Source organism: Sphaeramia orbicularis, chromosome 20 (genome assembly GCF_902148855.1).
Source record: "Sphaeramia orbicularis chromosome 20, fSphaOr1.1, whole genome shotgun sequence".
NCBI classification, from domain to species: Eukaryota; Metazoa; Chordata; class Actinopteri; order Kurtiformes; family Apogonidae; genus Sphaeramia; species Sphaeramia orbicularis.
The window spans coordinates 34,169,272-34,187,856 of NC_043976.1; the positions used below are offsets into that span (position 1 = coordinate 34,169,272).

Here is an 18,585-nt window from a genome sequence, read left to right on the forward strand (position 1 = left end):
AATATAGATAGTATAGTATATCAGTTTTCCTACTGTGCAGCCCATATACATATGAAGCCTGAGTTGTTCAGTTTTTCTATGGAATCCTGTTGTATATGACTAGTTCCATGCACATTTAACTATGTTTTGTTATGTAGTTAAAATAATATACTGTGTAAGTTCATGTCAACTTGACTGTTGATGCTTAAATGTAGTAATTATAGTAAGTGCTACACTTGCTGTAGCACACAGCTGTAGTTTACGTGATGACTACCTTCTTCGGCTGGATTTCTCCTGATCCTACGTCTGATCTACTGTCTGTTCCATCGCTCTCGCTGCCTGGGCTGTCCTTACCTGCATACACAGACAATAAACAGTAAAGGTTAGTAATCGACAGCCCTCTACAGACAAAGACACAGCAGGAAAAATCATCGAAAGATTATAGTCCTAACACACTGTATATAGTATCAACTGTTTGTTTCTACTCACTGGTTCTAACACTGCGAACCTCCTCCTGCGACGTGGGCGTGTCTATAGACGCCATGTCCGACTCTGACATGATCTCTTTGGTGAAATTGGAGGGAAACATTCCAGTTTTCCCATGAAGAACTCCTTCCCACCAACCCTCCTCCACCTAAACACACACATACACAACACAGCAGACAAACAGTAATACGCATGCATACTGAGAGACCAGACAAAGATTTACAGACAGAGGTGTATCTACTAGCAAACATACAGAAAACAAATTTACACACAAATATACAAATATACAGTATGTATGTTTTCACAGAACTGGTAGGAAAGATCAAATATAAGCTTGATAGTGAAAAGTTGGGGTTAATATTAATATTTAAGTTCCAAAAAACTGAATTATAAAATATTACGTTGGAGATGAACTGCACTTTCAAGTAGATAGCATGGATGTAAATTTGTGAATATTTATACATTTGGTGCAAAACTGAAAACTTTCTGTGCAAATAATCCTTGGTACAAAAACCTGATTGTCTAATTCATTAAAAACTGATGCAAACTGAAATGTGTTTTCGCTGGTGCAGTTAACACTTTCAGAAGCTGGTATTAACTGACTGCAAACTGCACTTCTCTAACACCAGCTCTATCAGTATCAAATGCATGTGTAAAACGCAATGTCAGCTTGTGCAATTATATAATCACAAAAGGCTGAAATTGTAATTTTGTAGATTCAGTGACAATGATTGAGGGAGGTAATATGTAAAAAACTAGTTTAGGTCTTCAATAACCATGTCATAATAACCATAATCTGTACATTTCCCTTGGTAATTGCATAAGTTGGCTCAAAGGGCAGGTGTAAATTACAATACTGTCCGCAATTATCACAGTATGACATTTGTAGCTGGGGTAGGCTTCGGAACCCCCGTGAACCTCACAAGTCCTGAACGGCTCATAAAATGAATGGATAAATGGACTTTTTCACCAAATCACTCAGTCTTGTTGAACATGAGTATCTAAAATTTCAAATATATTTGAATTTTTATAGTGTTTATTGAGATTAACTGACAAATGTCTAGATATTCTATCAGTATTGGATGACTCCTTAATAGTTAAGGTTTTATTTATTGTGTGGGTCTATGTTTCAGCATCATATCTTTACATTTCGCAATAATACATTGTATGATACATTTAGCATTTGGGATTATATTGTATTTTTTTCACCAGCATCTCTTGCTATAAAATGCATTGGACATCTTCAAATGTTATAATTATGGGTGTTTTGTGTTTTTGGAGCTGATTTTTCCTCACTATCATCACATCATAACTCCACCAAAATGGAAGCAGTCTTACCTCTGCGATGACCTCAATGATGTCTCCTATTTTCAACTCCAGCTCATCCTCGTGCTGAGGCACGTAGCTGAAGGCGGCTTTACATCTTCGCTTACGGATTTGCTCTCCTGCAGAACACACACACGGAAAGACCAGGAGAGTACATATTTTCAGCTTACATGTCACATGCTTAGCTCTGTGCAGTTACCCATAATCCCCTGACTTACAGTGACTGAGCAGGTGTTCAATGACTAACTCAAAAGCCTGTGGCTGTGGCCTGGCATGCTGACCTTTGACCTTTCAATTAGATGGTGGTCACACTAACCAGCTCAGACACCAAATGCTTCCCATTGGCCTTGCAGTTGTTTGTCTAACACTCATTAGCCTCTTCATTACTCTTGAGTCATTCCACACCAGCTGGGGCATAATACTGTAATACCCACTGTTACCCACCAGGTGGCTCTCCTCTTCATTTGAAGCACCAAGGAATCACATGGCTACATATTTGTGAGTATGTGTGTATGAAGGCACATGTATGGCATGCGTGCTCTCAAATATTTCTACAGTGTTGTGGAATGTCTGACCTAAATCCAGACTAACACTAATAGGATCTATGAATCTGAGGTTTTAAAGCCTTTCCTTGTTTTTTCATGTTTTTTATCTTTAACCTCATTAGGGCTGTAACTCATGATTCAATTTAATTTGTGATTAATTTACTGATTACTTTCTTATTATAATTGCAAAACATGATTTTTTTTTAGCCGTTTTGCTGAAAAATCTATAATTACTTTCAATATACTGTAATTTCTGTATTTATTCCTTCCTTGTATTTTCTAACTGTAGAAAATTGACTACATGAAACAGGTTTCTGTTAATCACAGGCGTTCCCAGACAGGTACAGAGGGTGAATACATAAATGAAAGTTACTACAAATCTCTGGTCAGATTCTGTATTCTGTGTCATGACACGGAAGCTTAGAAAAGTGGTTTCACATTTCTATAACAGTGTGAAACAATGTCAGTTTCATTTCTATTTACATTTAGTCTTTCAATTTTAACCAAGAGTAGCTCCGACAGATGGAAGGGGTGTCCTGCAGCTTTTATTATCTGGTCTATAAAATATCAAAAATGCTAAAATATAATATCCAAAGATCAAATCCTCAAATATCTTGCTCCACAGCTCTTATATTTACTTTACTGTCTTAGTGGAGAACAGAAACCTGAAAACATTCACATTTATGAAGCTATAATGTAATAATTGTGTCTCGTTTCTTGGAAAATGAGTCAAATCTGTCATCAAAATACTTGCTCATTAACTGATTAATCATTGCAGCTGTCATCATTATGAATTAACAATGTTGCTGATGTAGTATTAATAAATGAGTGTGAATTTACCTGATGTAGGCTATCGCAAAATCAAGGTTGTTCCTCTGGAGACACTTCTTGCTAAACAAAAACTCAAAATGCAACCTATTTGTTTCTTGTATTATGCTAACAATGTGTTTCTTTTAGGGCGGTGCAGTGGCACACTGGTTAACACTTCTGCCTCATAGCTAGAAGGTTCTGTTTTCAGTTTGTTTGTTCATCAAAAACACATACACATACTGTATGCTAATTCTCCTGTCAGTGCCTTTGACCAAAGAACTGATGAAGATTTGGCTAACGCTAATGCTAGGAGCTAATGCTAGGTACTGTGTGTGTGTACTAGGACGGGTAAAAAGCAGAGAGCAATATCCCCCCAGGGACAATAAAATGAGTCAACCTTTAGATAATTTTAATTAAGAGATAGCATGTTTGAATCATGTTTTATCTTTGCTTCATTGAGCCATTAAATTACTACTACTAATACTAATACTACAACTACTTTTGGTTGCTGCCTTTATGGGTTGCTGCAGCAAGTTACTTGTTTCCATCTGACCATGTCCTGTGTCTTTTCTTCTTGCATACCAACCATCCTGCATGTCATCCTTCTACATATGGTGCCTTTGACCAAGGTACTGATGAAGATCTGGCTTTGGTCCCAAACTGCCTTCAATGGCAGCTCACTGATCCGAATCTGCTAATGCTAATGCTAGGTGCTAATGCTAGGTACTGTGTGCGTGTATTAGGATGGGTAAAATACAGAAAGTAATATCCCTCCAGGGACAATAAAATGAGTCAACCTTTAGATAATTTTAGTGAAGAGGTAGCATTTTTGAATCATGTTTTATCTTTGCTTCATGTAGCCATTAAATTACTACTACGACTACTACTTTTGGTTGCTGCCTTTATGGGTTGCTGCTGCAAATGACTTGTTTCCATCTGACCATGTCCCGTGTCTTTTCTTCTTGCACACCAACTATCCTGCCATGTTCTCCTTCTACATACGGTGACTTTGACCAAGGTACTGATGAAGATCTGGCTTTGGTCCCAGATTGTCTTCAATGGCATCTCACTGATCTGAATCTGCTAATGCTAATGCTAGGAGCTAATGCTAGGTACTGCGTGCGTGTATTAGGATGGGTAAAATGCAGGGAGCAATATTCCTCCAGGGACAGTATAATGAGTCAACCTTTATATAATTTTAGTAAAGACAGCATTTTTGAATCATGTTTTATCTTTGCTTCATGTAGCCATTAAATTACAACTACAGCTACTTTTGGTTGCTCCCTTTATGGGTGACCTTGTCCCATGTATTTTCTTCTTGCACACCAACTATCCTGCATGTTCTCCTTCTATATACAGTGCCTTTTACCAAGGTACTGATGAAGATCTGGCTTTGGTCCCAGACTGCCTTCAATGGCAGCTCACTGATCCTAATCTGCAAAGTGCTAATGCTACTGCTACTGCTAGGTGCTAATGCTAAGTTCTCTGTGTGTGTATTAAGATGGGTAAAATGCAAAACAGTTTCCCTATAGAGATAATAAAGTGAGTTAACTTTCATATAATTTTAGGAAAGAGATAACATTCATCATCATATTTTATCTATTGGTTCATGTAGCAATTAAATTACTTCTGCTACTACTTTAAGGGTTGCCACAGCAAATCATCTGTTTCCATCTGACCCTGTCCCATGTATTTTCTTCATGCACGCCAACTATCTGCATGTTCTTCTCCTACATACATGTCCACATCCTCTTTTTCTTCGATCAACAGTTGCCCAGTTTCTGCCGGCACCCTGTTCGTCAACAGCACCGGTGGCGATCATTATTAACCGATCCAGTATGCAAGTCGTGTTCATGATTTGAATGGTTAATTTGACCGAAGTTTTACGTGTATGCCCTTCTTGACAAAACCCTCACCATTTATACACGCTTGGTACTGGAACAGTGGCTGGATTCATGTATTCATTGAATTCAAGTCATAAATTGTTTGGGAAATCAATCTTTTTTACCATATAATCCAGCTCTATCTCACAATATTATAAACTTCATGCATTTTAATTAAGACATTCGCGGAAAAAAAATAGTGTATACTCCTACTTTTCTTTATATGCTGCTCTGGTACTGAAAGATGCATTTCCAAAAACAGCTACTTGTCATTTGATTTCTGATACATGTTGCTAATTTTCTCCTAGATATAATAACATCAGCCCAGCAATGAAATGGCAGCAGGATTTAACATGCCTTCGCCTGATGGTAGCTGGGATAAGCTCCAGCATTCCCAATACCCTCGAGAGGATTAAGCAGCTCGGAAAATAAATGAATGAATGAAAGCTAAAATCAAGTGTTTGAACGTTTCAGATGTGTCATTTCTGACCCAGAAAAAGTGACAGTGAGACAGAAAGTGAGCAGTGTTGCATGAATGTAAAGTATGGGCATTGCGTGGGTACCTTTCTTGGCCGGTCGTACGCTTGAGTCGCACACGGGGCTGGCCCTGCCGTTGGAAAGTTCGGACTTGATCATGCTCGCCTGTCCTCCATCCCTCTTTCCTTCTTTCTTTATCTCCTACAGAGACAGAAAGGTGAAGAACATCAGTAGAGAGAAATGGAAGAAGATAAGGAGCATTTTACAGACAAAAGGTCAGTTGAGTGAAGTATACGAGATAATACAGTTCATTTACTAGCAGCTTTGATAGGAAGTTGATGTGTTGCTGCTGAGGAAGTCACCCTGAGTGTTAGAATAGAATAGATAGAATAGAATACGCTTTATTGTCCTTGCAAAATACTGTTGTGCAGTGCAACGAAATTTGTTTTTGTGTTCTGTCTGTGTGGTACTCAGAGTAAAAATATACATATCAATTATAAAGACAGACAAGAATGAAAATATAAATATGAAAACAGTAAAGTAAAAAGACACACATAGACAAACACACAGAAGAGCGAATCCAGTACCAATAGAATGTGCAGGATGTGCAGGTGGTAGTAACGGCAATAATGTCAAGTCTTTTTAAGTAAAGTGAGAAGCGCAAAGTAGTAGTGCAATGTCCTGAGTAGGGGTTCTATTACTTTTATTTACATAGCAGCAGAATGCAATTGTAAAGGTTCAGAGCAGCCATGGCTCTGGTATAGAAATTGCTCTTAACCCTTTAACAACGGCAAGCTCTCCAGCGCTGCATTTTGCACTTCGCACTCAAATGACTGTAACTCAATTTATGCTATCCTCAAAATTCAAATGGCATCGGAAAGCTGAGATCCTGAGCTTGCCAATACTATTTAACACTTTACCGTAGCAAGGTCAGACTCTGTTACAAATAAAAAGGAACTGTTTTAGAGACTTCAACACAGCCTAAAAACCAAACAAATAAAGAATCTGAAGCTACAATATGGATACTGAATGTTCAAGACCAAAAAGCATGTTTGAGGAGATGTAAAATAATTCAAAGTTTATTTTTGCGATTTCAAAAAGTTTCGTTATGGACATGTACAGTTGATTCTGATAATAAATATGCTAAAAATGTCAAGTCCGTTTTTTCTTTTTACTAAAATATACTGTTTTAAGCATTTATTACTTATAATAATGATAATTAATGGCCAGATATGAAAAGTTAAGTTCTTCCTGAAAACAAAGATGCAAAAGATTTAGAAAAAAAGACATTTTTTGACACTTTAATTGCAAAGAAAACATAAAGACACCTACGCGGCCTGTTATAATGGCAGTTGTGTGGCTGGAGATGGTTCTGGAGTGTCTGTTTACCTGCAGATGGCCAGAAAGATTACACAAACACAAATATCCAAACAGAAAACCACCCCTTCCTCCTCTGCTGCAACCTCTCTTCTTTGTCTGTTGGTAACTTTCTGTGCCTGTGACTTTCACTCGGCTAAGGAATCACAAGACGCCACATGAAACTGATCAAGAAAACTGAAAAAGATAGAGGCGGGTGGATAAATGAGACAAATCAACAAGCAGACAGATGGAGGAGAAGAGTCCACCGACTAAAAAAAAAAAAAAAAGAGGGAGACACACGGAAGCCCGGAAAGCTCGACATGACGGTTCACATCTCCCCACCACATTCATCATGACACTGTTTCATAAGCCCTGGCCTGTGGCAAACACAGCTCAGTGAAGCAGACAGGCCTGGGTATACTGACTCACAGAACCTAACCCTGCACACACACTCTGGTTGTGTATGGCCTGGTGTGGCGTGAAGGCCTTAATGAGCCACTAAGATCCAAAAATATCAACAAGGAGGAGACGTTTCCTAGACAACAGCTGAAGCTCATCTAGGGGCTGAGAACCATTTTAGGAGCTACCAGGTCAGGAACGGAGCTAGGTTTGATTCTTGAGTAAAAAACGCGCCCTGTCTTATCAGCCTGAACCACAAATTGGCGCTCAGCTGAGAGGAGATTCACATTCCTGCAGCTGTAGAGGCTAATTTAATTCTGACATGGGGTTTGTGAACTACTTATCCTGTAGGAAGTGGCTGATTAAAACTCAAGGACGCACCATAAATTTTCTAAATGTTTTCTGCCTTCCTCTTCTCTGCGGTTTCCTCAGCATCAACATTTGTACCAAACAAATCTATATATATTTAACTATTAATAATAACGACAAAGCAAACCATAGAGTCACTTAAACAGCTACCGCTAAACAACATTTGCCTTTTGCACTCTACAAAGTAGGTTAATGCAGTTTTAATGCAGAACCAGGAAAGGAGGCATTGATCATGCAGCCAGAGTGGTTCTGTCGCTGTATACTGCACACCTTCATGTTCTGCAAAAACAGATATAGACACACAGATAGTCATTCTGAAAGTCACATTTACAGACAGGCCCACAGACTGACTACAAAAAAAAATCTTTGAACTGGAAGACGCTACACAGCTCATTCAACCTACACATAAATCTGCAGCATTAAGCAGACATTTGTTGTTTTTATGAGAGGTTTACAGCTCTATGCGTCATGAAAAATCAGTGGAGCGTAGGTAAAAAATGACTATATTTGTTATGCATTAAAATGTCAATTTTAATACTAAGAAACTGAGTCTAATTAGGTTGTGGTTTTGCAAAAACAAATGGAGAAACAAAGCAGACTGTGCTGTTCTTGGAGCCTTTGTTACTACTTGGACTGCATTCATGCTCTACTGCAATTCCTCCTGTGGGGATATGGAGGTAACCCAGAGTTAAAGGAAACCCAGCTGAAATGAGAAGAGGAAGACAACATGATTCATCATATCTGAACAGGAAACACCTGGATAATGTACGCTTCAGTGTGTGTGTGTGTGTGTTTATGTGTAACATTAACAGCATGCAGTATACAAACCACTGCTTTAATGCTAAACATTGTGTTCTGCCTCATATATTTTAAAAGCTTTGTTCTCTTTCTCTTCCCCAGATAATGAAAAAATAAAAAAACAATGCACAGACGCAGCTTCAACTTTTCAGGACAGATTAGTCTCGGTAGCTCTGAAACAAATCAGCAACACACAAACATAGAAAGAAAGAGCGCTGGGAACCATTGGGAGCTGGTGAAATGCACAATGAGAACAGTGATGCAAAATATTATTTTTACCCGCTTTGCCAATTTTACAGACATCTCCATTGACGTTATTTCTCAGAAATGACCAGAAAACACAGTGGAACAATGTTTAGCTTGACCTCCAAAGCATTTAATGTCAAGTTATACATGTGATTCTGACGTGCAATGCCTGTGTGCTTGACATTTTCTCCACTAAACATTTACCTCTTCCTGTTCTTGCTGTTTTTTCCTCTTTTATAAAGCTTTGAGAAACTTGAGAACTTGATGATCGAGATAGAATCAGAATCTGAAAGATGCGGTTTTTAACACAGAACTGAGCATTTCCGATTAGAGTATTTTGAGTCATACATGGAGGCAGGCTGGTTACATTAACGGGCAAGTAATTAATTTTTTTCAGAAATACTTCACTTGGCTAATGCATCTCAAAGTGGCCAACATTAATAACTTGATATTTTTATTATTACCTCTGCCAAGTGAAATGGCAGAGGTTATGTTTTCATCAGGGTTTATCTGTCTGTCTGTTTGTTTGTTTGTCTTTTAGCAAGATAACTCAAAAAGTTATGGATGGATATTCATGAACTTTTCAGGAAATGTTGATACAGGCACAGGGAAGAAATTATTAAATTTTGGTAGTGTTGGGAGGCGGGGGGGCTGATCTGCCTTGGCGGAGGTCTGTGCTTTCCTGGTTATAATTGTTATAACCTTTACTTAACCAGGAAAAAAGCTCATTGAGATTAAAAATCTCTTTTTCAAGACTGTCCTGGCTAGAGCTATCATTTGAGCATCACCATCATGATGTACGTGTGCGCAATAGTCACATCGCAGGTCCTGCAAAGTGCAACAACATTGAAAAATGAGCAACGAACATGAGAAAAATCATTGAAAACAAAGATTTGGTGCCAAAAAGAAAAGCAACATCAGTTACCTGGAACTATTTCAGCTACAAGAAGGATGATATTGAAACACGTGTTCTGTGTCGTCAGTGTCTCGTACCTGTCACCAGAACAAGAGGTAACGCAACTAATTTGTTTGATCATTTACATCAGCACCGTACAGCTATTATATCCAACTGAGTATTTCTTCATATTGCAATATATATCACAGGGTTACAAAAAATCGCAATGTCAGTCTTTCCCAACATCATGCAGCTCTAGTCCTGGCCAAGACAGCAGCAGCAGCAGAAGTTATGCAAAATAGAAATCACAGCCATACATCCACAGTAAAAATATACATAAAAAGTATACATAAAACACCATAAAAGTCAGTACGAAAACCATACATAAAACAGTAGATAAGAACGTACAGTCGTGAAAAAAATTATTAGACCACCCTTGTTTTCTTCAATATCTTGTTATTTTAATGCCTGGTACACTAAAGGTGCATTTGTTTGGACAAATGAAACACTAATAACAAAAATAGTTCATAAGAGTTTAATTTCAGAGCTGATATCTATCCATTTTCCATGTTTTTCTTGATAATAACCAAAATTACTTCAGTTCTTTGATCAATAGCTATGGCATTGTACTGACAAAAACAGTGCTTTTAGGCATTGCGTGTTTTCTTTTCTGTCTATTTTAGTCACATGATACACACAGGAGTTGGTACTTGTTTGCATAACCATTGTCTTTGATGACTTTTGATGGTCTAATAATTTTTTCTGCAAGTGTACATACAAAACATCACCATTATTTTAAAAGGTACTAAAGGTATAACAACAATGTTCCTTAAAAGCACCTCGAAGCAGAACCCGATTCAATCAATTAGAAAAACATCTGCATCCAGATGTATCCTTTTCCCATTTACATTGTTTTCCATTAATGTCAAACACAACTTGGACAAATGTGGAAATAAACAAAACTTTTAACCTTCCCTTTGTCTGAAAATGTCGGCGTAATAACTGAAACCACCCTTATCCCTGTCAGTTATGTCTTCCAGTCGACTACCGAGGCGACACCGGGAGAAAGGGGGGGGTGGACGCCATCACTTCCTCTTGCCTTTTCAACCTGTCCACATCCCCCACTTCCTGTACATGCACATTCATCAGCATTGCGAGGCTTAATGTCACTGATTCCCATAACTGCAGTCTTGTGACAGACCAGTCTGGTATTACTGCATTACTCACAGTCTCCCTCTGTCTCTCGCAAAACACACACACCCATACACACACACACACACACACACACACACACACACACAAATGCTGCAGTGAGCCTCCACAGACCCATTGTCCGACCGTCTGACAGCGAAAGCAAACTGTGACGTTCAGTCAGCACAAACTGAGCCCACACCTGACAATGCATGGACTTATTTAGCACTGGTAAAATGTGAACACCTGACTTTTGCTTGTGGTATTTTTCTACTTCCCTTCATGGCACTGTGAACTTCAATACTTCCCAGTTTTCACCACCACAAAAAAACCACACACATGTGAAAATACAACTAGCTGGTGAAACTCCATACTTTCATACTGTATCTGATCTATATTGAGACAACAGTATATGCAGTAAAATTGTTAAATGTCAGGATTAACCCATAAAGACCCAAACATCTACTAATCTGAGCTGTTTAATCCCTGTTGATTCACTAATCCTGTCAATACATGTAAATAATTGGTGTAAAATGCAGTTTGTCGTATTTTCATGGTCATCAGATATGACCCATTTGGATGTTCAGAGGCTCTGTAGTAAACATGGAAACCCCATCATCTTCTGCAGCAATCTTTCAGATTCACCAGTAAAACCCATGGAGTTGGACAAATGATATATTTTGCTGAAAAAGACATTTTTTCCTTCAGTTTCTGGGTTTTGATGTAATAGCTTCTGAATTTATTCTGAGCTTTTATGAATCAGTAACTTAAATATAGGAAAATACTTGGTTTTCAATGAAAAAATGTAGTGTTCAGAGGATAATATTACAATAAATGACAATAAATCACCCAGGAATAGTTAAATGTAGGAAACACCGTCATCTTCTACAACACTGATTCAACAGTAAAACCCATATAGTTTGACAAATGACATATTTTGCTGAAAAAGACAGTTTTTCCTTAAGTTTCTGGGTTTTGATGTAATAACTTCTGAATTTATTCTGAGCTTTTATGAATCAGTAACCTAAATATAGGAAAATACCCGATTTTCAATGAAAAAATGCAATATTCAGATAATGTTATAAAAAATTATAATAAATCACTTGGGAATGGTTAAATGTAGGAAACTCTGTCATCTTCTATAACATTATCAGTAAAACCCATGGAGTTTGATAAATTACAGTGGTTGGAGTCACTTTTTTCTTTTCAGTTATTGGTATCTTTGCTGAAAAAGTCACTTTTTCCTCAGTTTTCTCTGTTTTGATATAATAAGCTTTAATAAGCTCTCAGTATGCATGAAAAATTCAACATACAGAGGATAATATTATAAAAACTGGATCTTAATGTGTTAAACTTTGTACTACTTATTTTTACTTCAGCATTCGACCTTCGCTGAGCAGAATGATGAATGCGCCATTCATAAGACTGCTCCCGCATTCATTTGTTGAAGGTGGAATGTTTCTGTTCTGACCTTACATCTGACCTTCACATTTCAGACGTGCATGATTTGTGATATTACAATTTGTTAGGAAGCTAGTTGTCTGTATGCGTCTTACAGAGGCGTGATTTGGAAGCCTAATATCTCCAAGTACTCATAAACACAGAATGGAGAAGGTCGAGAGATGTGTTGATTCTGAATGTTTATGATAAGAATATAAATTAAAGATGGTTATGTGGTTTTACATTTTTTAAAACCATTTACCTAATATTTATTGGCTCAGATGTTTCGTATTTCTGTTTAATTGATCAGATAAAGTGAAAAAAAAACAAAACACATAAATTTTCACGAGACCCAGCAATGCCCAGCAATTTTTGTCTATTGTATGTGACATGAGTTACACAGCATTGTGTTAAAAACAAAACTACAAGGGTAAAATGTGTCATTCTGTGTAGAGGACATCCTGACTGTTTAGAGCAGACCTGGGCAATATACGGTCCATGGACCACAAGCGGACCAATAGCTGACTCTGACTGGCCCTCATGAGTTCACAAATTGACAAATTAAAAGTCAATATAAATATATATCATTGTAGCTAACGTAACCAATACAACAGCACTGCTTTTATTTTGAAGGATCGGCTAAATTGATGTTTTTCGTGCGTATTTCACGTACTTAGTAGGCCTGTAACGGTACACGTACCGAACTGAACCATTTCGATACACACCTGTTCGGTTCGGTACACAGCTGTACCGAAACGGCACACTATGTTGAGAAAAAGAAAAAGGAATGAAAGACATTGTTTGATGCGGAACTTTAAATCCGCACAAGTTCCACACGGACATATTGAAGGGCGCGCACATTGACCTGAAATACAAAATAGCAGCTGATATAAGGTTAAAAAAAAACAACAAATATGATGTGAACCTGGAAGGAAGAGACTGAGGACCCTCCACCATTATTACAGTCCCGTTTGGGATCAGTTCAGGTCAGTTCAGTCAGTTCAAGACAACAACGGGGAAAGAGACGGTGATAAGACGGACATTGTTTATCACCTATGAACTACGGTAGTTCTAAAACACTTACACTAGCTCTGTCTGTCTGTCTGGCTCTCTCTCTCTCCTGTACGCTGTATAATAGAGGAATAGAACCCAGGAGTTGGACGTTGAAAGTATATAAAGTTTCTCTTTCGTTTCACGCCAACATTAGTTATGTTAGTTATGGACCCCCCATCCCGGCTCCGACCCCAAAAAAAAAAGACAAATCGCACCCTGCACGCGCGCGCACATACACAAAGTGTCCTAAACAGTTTGTTCTCTGTCCTAAAATAAATAATTTGGTGAATTTTTTGTTGTCATTGTTGCTCTTCAGTTTGTTTAAAGAGAATACCAGTTTGTCCTCTTGTTAATGTTGCACTTCATGTGGAATTTTTTGGGTATTTTTATGCAGAATGTGAACTTACAGAACTGTGATTTACTTTTTGTTGTTTGTTCAAAACAACCTGTCAGAGAAAAGTGCAATACTAATGTTTAAAATACATTTAGTAATATTAGTAATTTATTTTATTTTCTACTTGATTTATAGCAGCAGAATTATATTCCTGTTTTTCTATATTCTATTGTGTCCAAAAATTGGGGGGAAAATGTAAAAAAAAATTCATAAATGTATTAAAGACATTTTGAGGGGTTTTCTTTCGTCCCGTACCGAACCGAAAAAAAAAAAAACGAACCGTGGCTTTCAAAACTGAAAACGTGCCGAACCGAAAATTTTGTGTACCGTTACAGGCCTAGTACCTAGCATAAGGTTTATACACTGATTGGTTTGTTGGTCAGTTTCAGCCCATGAAGATTCCAGCTACTGCCAAAAAAAGAAAGACTGATTCAGAATGCAGAGATTTTAACAAAACATGAACTTCTAAATATTTGTTCACTGAAGTCACAGGCAAAGAAAAAAAAAAAGGAACTGAGATATGCAAACAAACAAAGCTTTGCTCCACATTTTCATTGCATCATTGTGTTGTTTACTGTTTATAGAGAGATATATTTTGAGCAGAGCTGCAGGTGTATTGGTCCGGCTCCCTTAACAACTGTCAAAGTTTCTTATGTGGCCCCATAAGAGAATTAATTGCCCACCTCTGGTTTAGAGATTACTTAATGAAATAAAAGTTTTGTTTTTCCAATATGCTGCCCTATCAAACACTATGTTTTTTTCTAATTCAGTACTTTATTTCGTACTCATAGAATGAAGGAGAACTCAATCGATCAATCAGTCAATCAGGAAAAAAGTTGGAATGTAACACAGATAGAAAACAAACACAGTCTCTCTACATTGGAAGTAAACACTGATTTAGTCCCACCCCTTCCCCATGTTTGGCCACTATCCAGACATTGTGTTTATAAAGGTAAAAATTAAGTCTCAAGTCTATTAAAACATAAGTTGCAAGACTCTGTCACGAGAGATTAATGTGAACAACTGATGTTGGGTGGATTTGTTGCTGGTGTTATTTGGGCTGTCATTTATGATATTCTGTTCATAATTTTTTTTTCTTATAGTCCTCATTAAATAGGTATTATTTATTTTACTTAATTGTATTATAATATTTTGTTGTTTTGTTTTTGGTGACATGCATTTTTTTTTTTTTTTTAAACTTTTTTTTGTCTCCTCTACAGTGAACATGGGAACTTAAATCTGTTTTCATATGACATACAATGTACTTATTTGTGAAATGCTTGATGTATGACATGTATCTGTGTATATCAAAGAAAAATTGTTTCTTGGAGCATATTTTATGAAACGACTGAAAAAGTGTGGTGTTAAAGTAAAGTTAAAGCAAAGCTCATGTCAAGTCAAGTGTTTGGATTTGGTGTTAAAATCGCAAATGATTTCTGTTTTTCTTCACAGAAACATTTTCCTTTTCTCTGAGCAAAATGGTACAAAAGATGTTGGATGTAAGTATTATTCATTCAGTGCTGTTAGTACCACTGCAAGAAAGAACATTTATTGACAAAAATAGTAAATAATAGAAAACGTTACTGAGGACAAAATTATATATTGTGGCTGTTTTCACCCAAGAGAAAAAAGCCACAAAACAAAGATTATCAGCGTCACATGTTCTACTAAGTACCAGTAAATTATTTGACTAAGATGGTCCGGTTTCAAAAAGGAAGGAGAAGAAGTTGATAAGTTAAAGTTTTGTCTAATATTATACATTCATTATATAGTCACTGTATCTGATGTAGGTTAAAGGAACTAAATGTAGTATTTCTGCTTTCTTTTTAGACTTAACTTAAAACGAGAAGAAGTAAGTAAAGCTTTATTTATACAATACTTTTTAAAACAACATGTTACAAAGTGCTTCACATACAGGGTGGGGAAGCAAAATATACAATGAACATTTAGTTGTTTTTTCTCAGCAGGCACTACGTCAATTGTTTTGAAACCAAACATATATTGATGTCATAATCATACCTAACACTATTATCCAGACCTTTTCAGAAACTTTTGCCCATGAGTAATCAGGAAAGCAAATGTCAAAGAGTGTGTGATTTGCTGAATGCGCTCGTCACACCAAAGGAGATTTCAAAAATAGTTGGAGTGTCCATAAAGACTGGTTATAATGTAAAGAAGAGAATGACTACGAGCAAAACTATTAGGAGAAAGTCTGGAAGATACTATTAAAGAAGAATGGGAGAAGTTGTCACCCGAATATTTGAGGAACACTTGTGCAAGTTTCAGGAAGCGTGTGAAGGCAGTTATTGAGAAAGAAGGAGGACACATAGAATAAAAACATTTTCTATTATGTCAATTTTCTTGTGGCAAATAAATTCTCATGACTTTCAATAAACTAATTGGTCATACACTGTCTTTCAATCCCTGCCTCAAAATATTGTAAATTTTGCTTCCCCACCCTGTAAAGGAGAGATACATAAGAACAAATAAATCAAATCAAATCAAATTTTATTTATATAGCGCCAAAAGTTACCTCATGACACTTTGCAGAAAGAGTTGGTCAGAACCAGACTCTAAGCCAATTTATAGAACTCGACTATTGACTACTAGTGTCGATTAGATCCATGTAAGAAAGTCAAAGAAGAACAGAAGTGCAAAATATACACAGTTGCAAATATTTTTCCCCCAGATATGTCATTTAATTTTGAAATTTAGAACACTAACAAACACAAACAGACAAAGGAAAAGAAAGAAAGAGAAAAAACAAAACCCAGCTCCCCACCTCACCCCATCCACTCCATGCCCTGTCTCGATCATACATACACATTATTCCACAAAATATTTGACAATCTCCACAACAGCATCTAGTCAAGCCGGAATCTTAAATCAGTACAAAAATCAAAAAATGGATGCCATTTCTGAAAAAACTTGTCAGTACATCCCTTCGTTATGTGTTAAATTTTTTCCAGTTTAAGAAAAGATACTGTATCCTTAATGCACTGAGATAACGAAGGAGGATTAGAAGGCTTCCATTGTAAAAGAAGACGGCGTCTGGCCAGTAATGATGTGAAGGCAATGATCTCTGTGTGAAACTCAGACTAGTCAACTCAGCCGGGGTCCCAAAGATGGCCATCAAAGGGCAGAGTTCTAAGCGCACACCCATTATAGAAGACGTTATCTTAAAATAGCCAGTCTAAAAGCTCTGTACCTGCTGGGTAGGTACATAACATATGGGTTAAATGACAACCTGAACCTGAACAACATTCACATTTCTCACCATAGGGAGCAGAGCGGCTGAATTCTCTGGAACTCCTTACCACCAGAGCTCAGAAATATGACTTCACTCCCTCTCTTTAAATCCAGACTCAAAACCCATCTGTTTAGGACCGCTTTCTCGATATGACCACAGTTGTACTGACCAATTTTTAACCTGCCTTTTGCTTTTTATTCTGTTCTATTGCTTGTTTTATACTCTCCTGTTTATCGTATGGTGTCCATGAGTGCCAAGAAAGGTGCCTATAAATAAAATTTATTATTATTATTATTATTATTATTATTATTAGTCTTCTGCATCTGATATTGCAAATATTCAAGTAATCTGAGTATTCCATCAACACTAACCAGATCTAAATGAAGAGAAACATCCATCTGTATCCATATGTGTTTAAGTTATATTTTGATGTGCACGATACTAGTATGATTCATGGCGAAGAGGTCCAAATTATGGACATGTACAAATACAGTTGTGGAAAAAATCTCCTGTGACCAAAACAGACAGAAAAGAAAACATGGAATGCCTAAAATCACTGTTTTTGTCAGTACAATGCCATAGCTATTGATGTAAGAACTTAGGTGATTTTGGTTAAAATAAAAAAAAAAAAAAAAGTGGAAAATGGATAGATATCAGCTCTTAAATTAAACTCTTACGAGCTATTTTTGTTGTTATCATTATATTTCTCCAAACAAATGTACCTTTGGTTGTACCAGGCATTAAAAATGAACCAGAAATTGAAGAAAACAAGGGTGGTCTTAGGGCTAGGCGATAAAACAATAACAATATATATCGCGATATAACTTTTCCTCAATAGAAATATGAGACATGCCCGATACAATTTCGATAGAATTCATTTGTCCATGTTTGTACAGATGTGAGAACAGCCAATTGTAATTAAGTAGCGCTGCACCAAACCAGTCACACTAGAGCAACTTCAAGTTAGGCTGAGGTACACAGGACAGGCGTAAGAGCAGCCACAGCGCACATGCTAATGTTTGATATTTCTAAGCACAGAGGATGGGACTTCTCCATAAATACCATGATATACGCATTTCTTTCTCTCTCTTTCTCTCTTTCTGTCTCTCTGATGTCTTCACAACTAACTTATGAGAAATGGAAAATTTAAGCTTGACATAAAATAGTGATTTGATTTATCTCGTGATACATATCGATATTGTCTGATATGAAAAAATTTAGTGTGATAGGTTTTTTCCCATAGCACCCAGCCCTAGGTGGTCTAATAATTTTTCCCGCAGCTGTATCTTGCGGCTGTTTGATTCTGAGCTCAGGTTCGACAAAAACAGTCACTGGTCAAAATAGATCAACAAAGAATCCATTTACTGCGGAACCTGAACTCATTTAATATTTCTAAAACAGTTTTATATAGTTTTTATCCTTCTTTTATTGAAAGTCCTTCAACTTTTTCTGTTCTTTACTTTTATAATGGGCTTTCTGTGAAAGACAAGAACAGTCTCAGCAGCAGCATTAGGGGCTGTTCCAAAATTGTAGGCGTCCAATTTAAAGGACTTGAATTCTTTGTGGAAGAAGCAAGTGTTCCAGAAAACCAGAAGAATCCTAAGCCAAGCAGACAATGTCCTCAAAGACAGATTTACTTTAATGCCGTTGCCGAGATGTTAGTATGTGCCTCAGAGGAGAACAAA

The 18,585-nt window shown here is 37.1% G+C and overlaps 1 protein-coding gene across 2 annotated transcripts in view; it reads right to left on the bottom strand.

Moving 5' to 3' along the window:
• Positions 1 to 18,585, bottom strand: part of sh3kbp1 (SH3-domain kinase binding protein 1) — a 62,686-nt gene that overhangs the window by 27,579 nt on the left and 16,522 nt on the right. For both annotated transcript variants that reach the window (XM_030123531.1, XM_030123530.1), the window contains exons 3-6: positions 5,593 to 5,707; positions 1,804 to 1,910; positions 469 to 613; positions 254 to 333 (exon numbers count right to left, since the gene is read on the bottom strand). In XM_030123531.1, coding sequence (XP_029979391.1) covers positions 254 to 333; positions 469 to 613; positions 1,804 to 1,910; positions 5,593 to 5,707 — 447 coding nt within the window. The remainder of the gene's footprint in view (positions 1 to 253; positions 334 to 468; positions 614 to 1,803; positions 1,911 to 5,592; positions 5,708 to 18,585) is intronic.